Here is a 15,268-nt window from a genome sequence, read left to right on the forward strand (position 1 = left end):
TCCGCCTCCGCCCGGCTCGCCAAGGGGGTGGGCGGGCGGGCCAGGCGAAGTGCCTTGTGGCTGTTCGCTATTGGGGCTTGGTTGCTATGGTGTCACCGACCTTAAAAAAAACCCGCAGGTACAGCTTCCGGAGGTTAAGAGAATTACTTCCGGGGCTGCCCAAACTTGCCATGGCCGACTCGATAATCTCTATCCTCCGCTAAAGTTAAACTTTTACGACAAAGTTCTAGGAAATCTTAATTAACCACTTAAACTTGTGGTTATAACATAGTACCATATCATTTCTCCTCTCTCAAATTATTTGCTATATATTCAGCTTAGCTTAGCCAGTCTCAAAGATGGCGCCGACGGCATCGCTAGGTCAGAGGTGAGTCACGTGTGGCCTCTCGGTTCCGGCGTGGTAGAGGCCCCTACTGGAGAACGAAGTCTCCGGCACCATGTCTGGTTTGTCTGGCCCACTGGCCTGGCTTAGTCCTCGCCAGTTGGCGTTGCTGTTTCTGTTTCTCCTCGGCCCTAGCTCGGTCCTCTCCATCTCATTCTATCTTCCGGTAAACTCTCGCAAGTGTCTCCGCGAGGAGATCCACAAGGACCTGCTAGTGACGGGCGCGTACGAGATCACGGACCAGTCCGGGGGCGCTGGCGGCCTGCGCACCCACCTTAAGGTGCGGCACTGGGCGTCGCGGGCCGGGCGGGAAGACAGCAGACGTGGTCCGAGGAGGCCGAGGTTGGGTGGTCGGCCGGCGGGCGGAGGCCGGGGCTTGGCCGGGTCTCCCTGGAGGCCTAAGGAAGCGCGGTGGGGCCCGCCCCTCACCTCGCGGGATTGGCTTGACGGGGCGGGGCCGGCCCTGGAGGAGCCCTGGGACAGGCCCATGTGGTGGCCTGCCCGGGAGGGCGACCTCGATTTTGGGTTCGTTATCAAGGCCCTGCACTTGTTAGGGCATGTTGAGGATTTGTGGGGACTGGTATCAGTAAGACACCAGGTTACCTACGGGGAGATAATGAGATAGTTAATACAATTTGTCATTTATTGAGCATCTGCTGTGTCACTTCCTGTCTCGTATTACCATTTAGTTCGCAGATAGGTACCAAGCAGATGGGTACTGTTGGCTCCACTTTGCAAATGAGGAAACGGAGGCCCAAGCAGGATAAACTGAAGGATACAGATGGACTTGATTCTTAGTTTGGTAGTTAAGTAGGTTGATGGAAAAGGGGTGCGAGCTTATTCTCCTCCTTGCTTTTAATTTGTACTTCCTGGGATTGGTTAAAATACATTAATGGTCATAAAATGATCTTAGTCTCTAGTTCTTTCTCTTTAGACGCTTAGAAGAGTGGCCTGGCCTGATTTTTTGAATCGTTGATATAATTTAATATCAGTTGAGATTTGATTGTTATTTTAGGTGATTTTATTCATTCATAGTAAGCAGGTTGGTGATTGTAGTGGTTTTTTTTGTTCTTGTTGTTTGTGGAATTTAGCCTAGAAAGAAACATTTTTTACTTCTCAATTGAAGTTTAGATAAAATAAAGGCCATATTTTATGGTTAAAGCACTGGAACGCACAGTGATAACAGATGAAATTTATACTCTATTTGAGGGATATAAACAATTTTCAGGGCTATTGTTTTGTGACCCATCCTTTTTTATTCTCTTTGAGAAATCTGTCTACCTAAGAAAGCGTTGATGGCAAAGTTTTAGAGGCATATATATACAGTGTTTTTGGGAGGGGGAGCATAGTTCTGGCTCTTCAAAGTGTGTAGTTCATGGAGTCAGAATTTGAGCAATGAAAGAGCCCTTGTCCTCACCTTCAGTGCTGCTCTCTCCTTTGTTCTCATATTTAAAAACCCTTCAGTGGCTCACTGTTGCTCATCTGAATATTTACATTTCCCAGCATACTCTGTAGTGCCCCTCATGATCTCTTTTTGCTTTCTATGTCGAGTCTCATTTATTTTTTGTATTGTATTGTAGTTAACATTTATGCCTTACCGACCTTGGCAAACTACTAAAATTCTGAGGGCAGGAATTAGTTTCAAGTGCATATTTTCTAGAGGTCTGGCTCCTAGCAAGCCCACAATCAAAATTGGACCTATAGTGTAGTCCTCCTGGAACTCCATCTGGATCTAAGGCTATTGAAAGGACTTATCAGCAGGAGTTTGTGCTTCTGTGCATTAGCATTTCACCATCATTCAGTTACTCTCATGTCTGCTATGTTCTCTTGGGGTTCCAAACCCAAATGCCAAGTAGATAACACATAGGAATTAATTGGTGCAGATATTTAAAGGAAGAACCCCCACTCGCAGTGATGATAAATACTTAACTGTTAATTTGGGATGAGGAGCACTCAGCGCTCTCTCTTTCTTTCTTCCTGGAGAGGAGGGCAGCGGCCAGGAGAGGATGGGGTCTTGCTATGTAGCCCCGGCTGGCTTTAGACCCCATCCTCCTGCCTCAGCTTCCCAAGTGCTAGAATTACAGCTATGTGCCATCATGTCCAGCAGTACCCAGCTCTTAATGAGACTTGTCATTAAGACATGACAAGCATGTGCAAGCATATGGCCCCTTTTGTCACATCCAATTTTTCAAATGAAATCAGAAATTTAGATCTTGACGTGAAAGCTATAGATTTTTAAATGTGACCAACCAATTCAAGTTAGTTTTGATGGTGATTTGTTTTAAGTATTGTAGAGAATAGTGTACTAAGTCCACTTTTATCCTCATTACCCAGATTTAGCAATTATCCAGGTCAGTTCTTGTGTTATCTTCACTGCTTTCCCGTTACATTTTATTATGTTAAATTGTTTCAAAATAAATCCTAGATGTCCTGGAATTTCATTGTGAATTTCTTTTAAAAACCTGAACATAACCACAATGTTATATGGCTATAATCACATCTCACAAAGTTAACCAAAGCTTGGTACAGTGGTGTGCACTTCTAGTCCCAGCTGCTCCGGAGACCAAGGCAAGATCCCAGGAGTTCAGAGCTAGCCTGGGTAATATAGCAAGACCCCATCTTTAAAAAAAAAAAATTGAAGCCGAATGCTGATGGTTCACAGCTATAATCCTAGTTACTTGGGAGGCTGAGATGGTCAGGATCCTGATTCTAGGCCAGCCTGGGCAAATAGTTCGAAAGACCCTCTCTACCCCAAAAAACAACCTGAGCAAAATGGCCTGGAGGTTCAAGTAGTAGAGCACCTGCTTTACAAGTACGAAGCTCTGAGTTCAAATCCCAGTCCCATCCAAAAACAAAAAAAATTGAGGCTGAGGTGAGAGGATCAATGTGAGTTTGAGACCAGTTGGGTCACATAGTAAGATCCTCTTCTCAACTCAGTAATGAATCTTTAATACCCAGCACATATTAACATTTTCCTACTTGTTTAAAAAAAAAATCTACTTAAAATTAATTTGTTATCTCTTTAAATTCTCTTTACTTTAGAACAGTCTATTCTTCCAACCACCTGCTTGTAGTTGTATTGTTGAAGATACTTCTCCATGAAGAGTGTCCTGTATTTTGGATTCATTTTCTTTCTTGTTGACTTCCCCCCCGCCCCCCGCACTGGGGCTTGAACTCAGGGCTTCACACTTGCTAGGCAGGTGCTGTACCACTTGAGCCACACCTCCAGCCCTGTTTTCTTTGTTGATGTATCATTTAATCAATTTAGCCCCCCATATTTCTTATACAATGAATAAGTTATAAAAACATAATTAGATTCAGTTTTATACTTTGGTGACAGTGCTACACAGGTCATGCTGAATACTTCATGTGGCACCAGGGCAGGAAGACATTGTTCTTCTGTGCCTCTTAGATCTGTTAAGATTGATAAGTGTGCTCAAATGTGTATTAGGATTCTACTGCTGCAATAACAAATTACCACAAACTTAGTGACTGATAGGTATCTTAACAGATCTGGAGCTCAGAAGTCCTAAAATCAAGGTGTCAGCTAAGCTGTGCTTCTGCTGCAGGCTGGGGGCAGAATCACTTTCCTTGCCTTTTTCTACATTCTAGAGCTACCTGCTTTCTTTGGCTTTTGGCTCATGTCTCCACCATCTTCAGACCCAGTAACATAGTATCTTCATATTCTTTCTTCCCCTTTTCCTCCCTCCCTCCTGTGCTTCCATCATCTCATTGTTTCTGACTCTCTTGCCTCCCTCTTTGCCTTATAGGGACAAAGTACCACCCAAGCCCCTTAGTCAACATCTGCAAAACTCCTTTTTGCCATATAAGATAGCATTCAGAGGTTCTGTGGTAAGGCTGTGGACATTTTGGAGGTTCAATATTTCTGCCTATCCAGGTGGTAATAGCCTTAAGCCACCATTGTAAAGCTTCCCGTTGTTTACTGGAGAGTCCTCTGATGACTATAGCATGAATTTATTCCTTAAGGTTATAAAGTGATGATTGAACTCAGGGCCTCAAGCTTGCTAAGCAGGTGCTCTACTACTTGAGCCCCTCCACCAGCCCTTTATTGTATTGAGTATTTTTGAGATAGGGCTGGTTTCAAACTGCAGTCCTCTTGATCTCTGCCTCTGAGTAGCTAGGATTACAGAAATGATCCACCAGTGCCTGGGCTGGCCTGGAACTCACAGTACTCCTGCCTTAGCCTTCTGAGTGCTTGAATTATAGGTGTGCACTACCATGCTCAGCAAAAATTTTATTTTTTCAATGAGCATTTTTAAAAAAATATTGTACTGGGGGTATGAGTATTTATTCTGAAATGAAGTAAAAAGACATCAGTATAGTTAGAAAAGTACACTAGTTTGTATTTTATTTGTAGGCAGATATGCACGGAATTCATACCTTCTAATTGACAATTTTCAGAGTAATATCTTGTTGCCCTTGACATTTCATCTTGGGCCAAATAAGATTTTGTTTTGTTTTAAGTATTGTACTGATCTCATTTTTTTATTGTCTGTTTTGACTTTTAGAGTCATTGTGTTTTAGTTAATTGTGTTTGTTCTTTATGCTTAAATTGTTCCTTTAGCTCGTTCGTGTTGGCTCCAGTATCATTTTTGATGCAATCCCATTCGACTTTGCTAGCTTCCTTGTTTTCTGGCACAAGGTATATTGTACTTACCTTGCATGTGTCCATCCCCAGACCTCAGATCATGTGTTTCTCCAATGACTCCTCTTTTTTTTCTCTTTCTTTTTTATAGTACTGGGGTTTGAACTCAGGCCTTGCACTTGCTAGGCAGGGGTTCTACCACCTAAGCCACACCACCAGTCCTTTGATTTCTTTTCATGGGGAATGATATTTAGAGGCCACAAGCTGGGTGTAGTATATTGTGCAAGGCACAGAGCACATTTGTAGGCTAAATCCAACCTCTTAGTAGTTTGCAACCATTTTCATACTATCTGTTCATTTAGTTTTTTGGTTTTTTTCCACAAAAGTTCCTTTCTGAATGCCAAGCCGCATTCAAGGTCTCTGATTAGCCTAAGGATTGTCTTCTCTTTGTCACATGTCTGCCACTTGCCTAAGCAGCTGTAGTTTGAGTTGAGGTAGGAGAAACGGTGACTTTCTAAAGTGTAAAATCTGACCAACTGGACTTGGCACTTGTGCTTGCTCTGAATGAGGCAGTCTCTCTTAGAAGTAGCTCTTTGAATATAGTGCCACATTAACCTGATTGGTTTGCCTTCTTTCTGTCTAGGAGCATCTTTTTTTTTGGTACTGGGGCTTGAACTCAGGACCTATACCTTGAGCCACTCCACCAGTCCTTTCATGTGATGGGTTTTTTTGGGATAGGGTCTTGCGAACTATTTGTCCAAGCTGCAAACCACAAACCACCATCCTCCTGATCTGTTTTCTGAGTAGCTGGGATTACAGATGTGAGCCACAGGCGCCTGGTGCTAAGAGCATCTTAATGTCCAGTGAATGCATCTTCACATCATATATCTGCGTTGCAGCTGGGTGTTTGCACATTTCTTCAGATAGACTGTAAGTTCTCTAATTGCAATTCTTCTCATAATCACTGTGCTTGTGTCTAATATAGTGCCAGGCACATAGTAGGACTTAAAAAGGAAAAAGAATGAACAGATAAGTGGACAGCATCCCTGTCCCATCTCTGATCTTTCCCTCTTCCTTCCCTTCTCTCACTCCGACTCTAGCCATACTGTACACTTTGGCAGTTCTTTGAATAAATAGTAGACCTTTAGACTGCGGTTGAGGAAAAGCTGCAAATGCTCAAGATAGAGCTCAGTACTCTGAAGTTATTCAGGTTTACCTATGCCACATGCACAGTAGGTCTGAGCATCCATAACTTAAAATTGTATGGAGTAGACCACATTACTGCCATAGAAATTATTGTTGTACACATTAATACTGCTTACCAAAAACTAGATCTTATTTCATGCTCTTTATTTCAAATCCTGTGGATGCTTGATTCATTTTTCCCATAGTGCTTCCTAACTTGCACTAAAGATGCCACCTTTCAACAAATCTAAAATTGTCACTTTATCACTTCACTTTCTTTTGGGGCGGGTAACTAGGATTTGAACTCAGGGCTTTTGCACTTGCAAGGCAGATGCTTGAGCCACACCTCCAGTGCATTTTGCTCTGGTTTTGGAGGTGCGGTCTTTCATACTACTTGCCAAGCTGCCAAGTTGGCCTCAAACCACAATCCTCCTGATTGATCTCAGCCTCCCAAGTAACTAGGGTCACAGGTATGAGCCACTAGCACCAGCACATTCACTTTTACATTATGTTTTGGGTACCCTTTGGTTTGAGGGAGGCAGATTTTCACAAAATTAAGGGTAAAGAAACAATCACACAGTGACATATGCAACTGATGAAAAACACAGGACTGACAAAGATTTTCTGGTCAACTGAGCTGCATAATACTTGTGTGAAAATTAAATTTTTTTGTCAGTGCTAGGCTTTGAACTCAGGACTTCAGGCTTGCTAGGCAGGCAACTCTACCACTTGAACTTTGCCTCCAGCTCTTGAAATTTCCCGTTCAAAACTGTGTGTAATAAATCCGAGAATAAGGCATGCTTACTGTAACGTTATGTTAACCTGGATCAGTCTGCTTTTATGTGCCTTCTGAGTGCTTCTATTACATACCATTTTACATGGCACTTTTCATGTAGTTTTCTTATTTTGTGAATTCCTTAATGTCATATCCAACTAGGTATGTTCAATTTAATGTACACATTGTACAACTGAGTTAAATATCTTAATCTTCTTAAAGCCCTGTGGTATAGTGGAAAGAGTCTGATCTGAACTCATAGATTTGGGTTCAAATCCTAGCAGCTCCACTACTCACAGAGTATGTGATCTTGGGAAGTTACCTAATGCTCCTTTTCTCATCCCTTATTTGTAAGTTGGTCATGGTACAGGGCTAACTGTGATAAGTAGGTTCTTTATTGTGTGGAGACCATTGTGGTGCTCTATTTTTCTCTACTGACTGAAAATGTAATTGTTCATCTGAGTCTCTCACTCCATATGTGATCGAAGTGACCAGATATGGAATATTTCAATTAGAGGAGTTCTGAATATTTTGTTTGTGATTCTTCCATTCATTCAACAAATATTTAATATTTAGTATGTGCTAGACCTGGCTGGTGATTAGGAATGAACAGGGAACAAGATTCCTAAACTCTAGTGGGGAACAAAGACAAAATATTAGGTTAAAAAAAATATATCATTCCGAGTAGTAATGTTGTAGGAAACTCTTAACAGAGACACGGGACTCTGAGGTGAGGAAGTAATACTTTATTGTGCTGGCACAGACTTAGCAGACTCCTGTCCAAAGGCTGAGCCCCGAGAACAAAGGGGTTTTACCTTATATACCCTTGCAAGCAGGTTACAGAGACAAAAAGCAAGGTTTAACCCATATATAATCTCATTTACTACTTTACCCAGTGCTACATGACCTTCACCTTTTAGATTTTTAAGTTTTATCTCTGTGCTATGCCATCCTTCCCCCCCTGCTATTTTATCAGAACATAGGCCTGTTTCTTTTCTTGCCCTCTTCCCTGCTACGTTATTCCCCCTCTTTTTTTTTTTAAGTGGTCAGGATGATTTATTGTTGTGCATGATTAAGGTGATTAAGGAGGGAACAGCACAGTGGGAGCCCTCACGAGTGCAGGGCTCGCCACTTATCCAGGGGACCACGATTAGGGATATATTTGACCCCACAGCCATCAGGGATGAGCTGCTTCTCAGCTACCATGTCTTCAAATCCATCTGCATTAAACTTGGTAAAGCTTCACTTTTGAAATGTGGATCTTCTTGAGGCCAGGGAACTTGAACTTGGCCCTGTATACAGCCTCAATCACATGTTCCTTATTCTGCAGCTTGTATACAGCCTCAATCACATGTTCCTTATTCTGCAGCTTGATGTGGATGGACATCATTACCTGGCCAATGTGAACCCTGGCCATTGTACCCTGGGGCTTCCCAAAGGCACCCCGCATACTTGTCTGGAGCCTGACAGCCCCAGCACAGGATGACATCTTGTTGATGTAAGTGACTTGGAAAGGGTGGAGCTGAACTCAAATATGAAAGCCATCTTTGCCACAACTTTTTACCATGTACTTGTTGGCACAAATACGGGCAGCCTCCAGGGCTTTGGAGGAGAGCTGCCCATATTCATCAGACACCATGTGGTCACAAAGTGGGAATTCGTCCACTTTCACTGCCTTCTGCCCCAGGTCAAAGATGCGGATCTTGGCATCAGGCGCACCTTGGCAAAAGCAAGATTTGGGGTATGGTTTGTTCTTACAATACTGGTAACAACAAGCAGGGTGGTGACCCATGGTGACACCAGGATCTTTGGTGGCGTGCAGAGGGAAAATAGCTATTCCCCCTTTTGATGCTTGGACCCACCTAGGGTTAAAGAGCATCATCTTGATTTAGGAGTTTGTGTTTTCATAGCATCATTACATGGGTGGCTGTTTTTTCTCTATAGCAGCCTCTGTAATGGTCCTAATGGACAGCAATACCAGGGGAACCAGGCAGGGTAATATCAAACATGCTCCCAAGATAAGAACCATTGCCCGGCTTTCCATGACAAATGTAGCCTGCATTGTTTTCTTTACTCTGAGACTTTTAGTATCGCTTATCAGCAACCTGGCAAACCTGGGGAGTATATGAGCCAATGTAACACCCGACCTGTTGGTGGGTATATGATACAAAGTATGGCTGTATGGAGGTTCCCAACAACAGCTCTCTTGTAACATTCAGAACATGGGGGAAACTGTGCAAGGACCAACCCAAAAGGTAAGAGTCCAAGTGTGTAGAGGAGAGCAGGGGTGCGTTGCATGTTTCAGTTTCCGCCAGGCATAGACTAGTCAGCTACCTGAGTGACTAGAGCAGGGCTGTTGTCCTGTTGTTTGTGGTCCCCTGTTGTCTTCAAGGCAGCAGGGTCCTGTCAAGGAAGGGTGCAGGCATTCTGGAAGGTGACCTTACATGGTGAGGCTGGGTCAGGGACACACTCCCACTTGGGAGAGGCTAGCTTTACTCGGCTGTGGTGGATCCAGGGAGCAATTTCTGCTAGCTTAACTGCAGTGGGGATGGACAAGAGAACAACAAAAAAGGCCCTTCCAATGGGGTCTTAATGGTTGGACATTTTATTCCTTTACCCAGACAGTAGCTTTTGGTATCTTTTTTTTTTACTGAGTAGAATTACCATGGCAATAGTATACTATCAGTATATATGTCCAAGAGAATGCTTGGTTTAAAAAAGTTAAAAACACCAGCTTTAAGTATCACAGGACATGTTTAGAGCAAGTAAAAATAGTCATTTTCTCTCTATTTAAGTAGAAGACCCTGTCTAAAAAATATGGGTTTGTGTCTGGAAGGGCTTTAATGCCAGATAACCACACACGTACAAGAACCATTTCCTCAATCCTCTCTGCCTTGGTTATTTTTGAGAGGTCTGGCATGAGTGACTCCATTTGAACTTTGACAGCATTCCCCCCTTGTTTCCAAACTGCTTGTCAGAGCAGTCTCCTCTGAAGATCTTTCTCCTATCCAAGTACTAACCATGCCTGACCCTGCTTAGTTTCTGAGACCAGACGAGACTGGGCATGTCCAGGATGGTATGGCCATAGACTGAAGATCTTTCTCAATTGGTCATTTTTTTCCCTCATTGTGAGAATTTGTTCTTTCCTGGATTTTGTTTGTTTAGTTGGTTTTGGTTCCACATCTGGGGGTAAATAAGGAGCAGATCAGGTAGAAGTCAGTGCCAACTAGACACTTTTGGCCAAATTTAACCAACAAAAAGGCCTAGAGGAATGGCTCTTAGGCAGTGGGCTTCTAGAAAAGGACAATACATAACAAAATCCAACCAAAGCAGATGTCTAAAAAGCTAACCTGGTTGACACATAAGCACTTATTAGAGTCATTTTTTATGGACTTGATTGTAAATGCCCCAGAAGGATCAGAACTGTAATGACAAAATTAAAAAGAGCCATGGTTAGAATTCTGATAGATGGGTTAGCAACTAACAGGACAGTACATCAGTACCATTAACTTTTTGTTATCATGTTTATCTAAATTTTGTATTTTGGAAGGTTTGATATACTTGAAAAACATAAGTATATGTAGTATACAGGAACCAGCAACAGCATCATAGCTCTATAGAAGTTAGTTGTTGTTCTTGAAGTAAAACCTTAGACTTTCTCATCAGTTGGTGGGGAAAACAGTATCAGTAAACCCAAATAGCCCAGTAACAGACACATATAGGGTACCAACTGCATTAGAATCACCCAAGACAATAGTTGTTTAACCATGAGGTCATCTAGAAAATTTGACATAGACCAAACTCTTAAAATGAACTTTTATTTAGTTATGACTCAGTAACCTTAATAGTCAAAACCCTGTCAAAAATCACCAGAGAACACAGGTAAATACTTATGGGGACAAAGTGTGGAGTTAGATACCTAATGGCCAAGAATCATGGCTCAGATGTTGATAAGGAATCATATCCCAGATTGTTGACATTAACAGATGGCTCATGACATACAGCAGGATCCCATCAACCTGTAGTAAATGGAGCCCCCTCCCCCCAAAATAACAGGCCCAATCTGGCCATCCCAGGCCAGAAATTTTCTCCACCTGACATTTGGAAGGAATAAGACTAACATTACTCTGTTGACTCCAATAAAAACCCAAGGTCTTGACTTCCAGTGTGGTGCTCCTTTTTGAGTTTTGTTTTGTTTTTTCTTTTCTTTATCCTATGTGGAGGGTGCACTTTGGCTTTATGTTTTTGTTTTGTCAAGAATAATGTAGTATTTTTAAGATAGCCTTGTTGTTATGAGCTTAGAGAATTAAGTTTTAGTTTAACATCAGTACATTAAATTTTGACCTTATAAAATCTTTAATGTAACTGGATTTTAGTCAACTCAGTCACTTACATAAGCATTTATAAGCTCCATATTTTTATAACAACTTACTCTGTACCTTTATTACAACTTATTTTTGTATCCCCTGGGGGAGCTTGTCTTTATCCTTTTTTTTAAATTTAAAAGTATTTAACTATTTATGTTTAAAAGCCATGTCCTTAATAACATATATGTGTGTGTATATATGTGTGTGTGTATATATATATATATATAAAACTTGTTTTAACTTAGAGCCTTACATTTGCATGAAAAAAACAGAAAGAAAGCAACCTTAAAATTATTTTTTGTATAAAAACAATTTATAGAAAGCCCATTTGTTAATAGACCCACATATTATAAGAGAGAATTAAGTCCCAGATTTTATTTATGACAGAATGAAACAGGCTAAGGTCATTTTTTAACTACCCAAATTTCAAGATTCCTGCTGCAGGCTATGTGTGCCACACTCCCCCAACCCCCTTTTCTTTCTTTCTTTCTTTTTTTTTCTTCTCCTCTGGTCTGAACCAGATTGTTAACCCCTGAATGCCTGCATCCTACTGAGACCTGATTGAAATAAGTTTGAAAACTGGTTTTCTTAAAAGTAGCAGAACAGAGTAACAATTTTGTTTACTTTATAATAAGAACCATCCTTAAGCAGTTTATGACAGTGATCTTTAAGATGAACACCTGTTTTTTTGTTAACTTGAGTATCACATTAACCTTATGACAGCAGTTTAAGAACCATTTTGCAGATACACACACACAAAAGTTTTATAAATTAAGCATGCCAGAAAAAAATGTCAACTTAAGTGTGCATAAGATGAGCTGGAATTCCAGGAGCAAATTAAATTTTGCCCAATACTTTAAACGCATACACACACAAAATTAGTGTGCACTCTCAAAAAAAAAAAAAAACTTTTAAATTATACTCAAAGGGCTAGCCCATGGAATGGTGGATGAAGCTTCTGTTCTCTTGTGAGTCTCCCTTTTTGGAACTGAATTTTTGTTATCTATGCTTTAAACCTTGGTTGTGGCTATTTCCAGGGAAGAGCTCAACCTCCCTAATTCCTCACACACTCTCACTGCACTCCCTAAACCTGAGAGACCTGGTTTCATCCCAGACAGGATTACCTGGGGGTCTCTGGGAGATGATCAGTTTCTCCTTCTGTCTCCTGCAGCAGGCCTGAATTTGAACCCAGGTTCTTACCAGTCTGACAAGTGGTGCTCCTCTCCCCTCGCTGGTTCCTGTGCCTTACCAGGTTCTGTTGTGTACCCGAAGCCCTCACCCCAGCTCACCAGGAGGATGAGTCCCTCCTCCAGATCCAACTGTCCTGGCAGGAGCTTCTCCCAGTGGTCCAGGTGAAAAGGGAGGCAGAAAAAAATCAGTCTCTTCAATCCCGGACGAGCCCCCAAGAAATGGTATAGGAAACTGTTAGCAGAGACACGGGACTTTGAGGCGAGGAAGCAACACTTTATTGTGCTGGCACAGACTCATCAGACTCCTGTCCAAAGGCTGAGCCCCGAGAACAAAGGGGTCTCACCCTATCCTTGCAAGCAGGTTACAGAGGCAAAAGGCAAGGTTTAACCCATACAACAAGGTTTACATGCAACTCTACTGGCTACTTTCCCCCAGTGCTATGTGACCTTCACATTTTAGATTTTTAAGTTTTATCTGTCTGCTATGCCATCCCTTCCTCCCTGCTACTTTATCAGAACACAGGCCTGTTTATTTATTTTCTGGCCCTCCTCCCTGCCGCAGTAAAAGACATTATACTGTAGTCAAGTGGTGAGGTAGGGAGTGATTGATGGGGTAAAGAATATCTGAGTGATCAGGGAGGTCCTCTGAACTTAGAAAAAATAGATTGAAATGGGGGGTGGGACTCTAGCAGATTGCTGCTTCATTCAGTCTTATATGCAGATGCATTTTGTGTTGACATTTCCAGTTGAGTCTACCCCACACCCCTCTTCTCCATTCATTTCACAAAATGAGTTTAAATCAGACTCAATAGTACCAGCTATAAAGACTTGGCTGCAAGCTGGGTGGTGATGCCTGTAATCCTAGCTACTCAGGAGGCAGAGATCAGGAGGATTGTGGTTCGAAGCCAGCCCTGGACAAATAATTCTCAAGACCCTATCTCGAAAAACCTTGGAGCCACTTGAAGTGGCTCAAGTGGTATAGCACCTGTCTAGCAAGTATGAGGCCCTGAGTTCAAACCTCAGTGCCGCCAAAAAGAAAAAGAAAAGAAAAAAGACTTAGCTGCACAAAACTGAAACAGAAGTTTCACCTCGTTATTCATAGTTAATATAGAAGTTACCCCATTATTTCAGGTCCATAATAAAAAAGCCTTTGCAGGAACTCAGTCTTAATTCTCTTGATATTTAATTTAAAAACACAGGTTTTTTTTGTTTGTTTTTATTTTTTGAGATAGGATCTCACCATGCAGCCCAGGCTGACCTAGAACTTGCTTTATAGCTCAGTCTGGCCTTGAACTTGCCATCCTCTTGCCTCTGCCTCCCAACTGTTGGGATTATGAGCTGCAAAAACTACATTTTCATTAAAACGAGATGATACCATAATAATTCAATAAAATCCTAAATTGTCTTTTATTTAGAATGCTTATTAATTGTGAAAATTGGGGATGAATTAATTTTAGGAGCTTAGACAGATTGTCTAAGGGTGATTTGTACTTTGGAAATAGATTACAGAAAAAACAATTGTGAAGAGTTGTGATCATCATCATAGTAATAATTTAAATAATTTATATTCACTTTCACGATCACTTTTAGCTTCTTCTAAATCTCATTGGTCTAGGGTTTTTCCTCATTGTTCATTTGCTAAATAACATTTCTCAAATTTGGATTTATTATCCAGTTATGATCTCAAGCCTTCCCAACTAGCTTAAAGATAAGGAAAACGCATCGATTGACAGACCTGGAGCAGTTACTGTCTGCTGCCAAGGTTTCCACTGCAGATGCAAGCCAAAAGTGTCCTTGCGCTTTCTGTCTGTCTGATTGTGAAAGTCAAGATTGAGTAGAGGAATACAGGGGAAAACATAAAAAAGATAAGGAAAACAGATCATTTAAAGAATTCAGCCTTGAGTCATAGGCCTACCACAGTCTAAGCCTGAACACCGTGAAGAACCAACTTAGCAGTTGAGAAACCATGGCATATGACCCACCCACCACCAAAGTGGAATGTAGGTTTTGATTTTTAAGGGGAATGGTTATCTGTCAGCTTATCGTTGATCTCTTTACTAAGGGTTTTTCTGTGTTGAAGAGGAAAAAAAATAGAATGCTTGTTGCGAATTCCTCAAAAGTAGCCATCCTTTTATCAATAACTACCATAAGGACCCTTATTCAGGCTGATCTTTTCCTCTTAGGGAAAATACAGCCCTTTAAAATTGATATTTATTGTTACTGTTGTCCAGTGGATTTGAAACAAATCAGTAAATAGATGGTTCAGTACAGAAGGCATTGACATTAATTAGATTAAAATCTAGTTTTTGTATTAAACACAATATTTCTGTTTTTTTTTCTTTTATTCATATGTGCATACAATGTTTGGGTCATTTCTTCTAGGTTTTAATTAAAACCTGACCTTGTGTTTTCTTTCTCCATAAACATTAAGGGTATGTTATTAATTTAAATCTTACTCATTGAACACTTGTCTACAACTCTGTTGTGGCTTTTGTTTTGTTTTGTCTTTTTGGAAAGACAGGTTTGAATTCAGGGCTTCACACTTGCTGCTTTGCTTGAGCCACACCTCCAGTCCATTTTTTGCTGCAGTCATTTTGGAGATGGGGTCTGATGAACTGTTTGCCTAGGCTGACCTCCAACCACCGTCCTCCAGATCTCAGCCTCTCGAGTACCTAGGGTAGGATTACAGGCATGAGGCACTGGTGGCTGGCTTGATTCCCTGTTTTGAGCTCTAGAGAATGGGACTGCTTCGAGTTTGAAATC

At 41.5% G+C, this 15,268-nt stretch overlaps 1 protein-coding gene, 1 non-coding gene and 1 pseudogene across 2 annotated transcripts in view; 2 read left to right on the plus strand and 1 right to left on the minus strand.

The window, feature by feature from the left end:
- Positions 1-378: 378 nt before the first annotated feature.
- The window catches only part of Tmed10 (transmembrane p24 trafficking protein 10), a 41,325-nt gene continuing 26,435 nt past the window's right edge, over positions 379-15,268 (plus strand). The window contains exon 1 of the mRNA XM_020175618.2: positions 379-662. Coding sequence (XP_020031207.1) covers positions 438-662 — 225 coding nt within the window. The 5' untranslated portion in view covers positions 379-437. The remainder of the gene's footprint in view (positions 663-15,268) is intronic.
- On the minus strand, positions 7,978-8,740 carry LOC141421522 (large ribosomal subunit protein uL16-like; annotated as a pseudogene).
- LOC141422229 (small nucleolar RNA SNORA31) lies at positions 14,223-14,355 on the plus strand. Its single transcript, XR_012446833.1, has one exon. It is a non-coding gene; the product is annotated as a small nucleolar RNA SNORA31 (small nucleolar RNA).

This window comes from Castor canadensis, chromosome 3 (assembly GCF_047511655.1).
Source record: "Castor canadensis chromosome 3, mCasCan1.hap1v2, whole genome shotgun sequence".
Taxonomy (NCBI): Eukaryota; Metazoa; Chordata; class Mammalia; order Rodentia; family Castoridae; genus Castor; species Castor canadensis.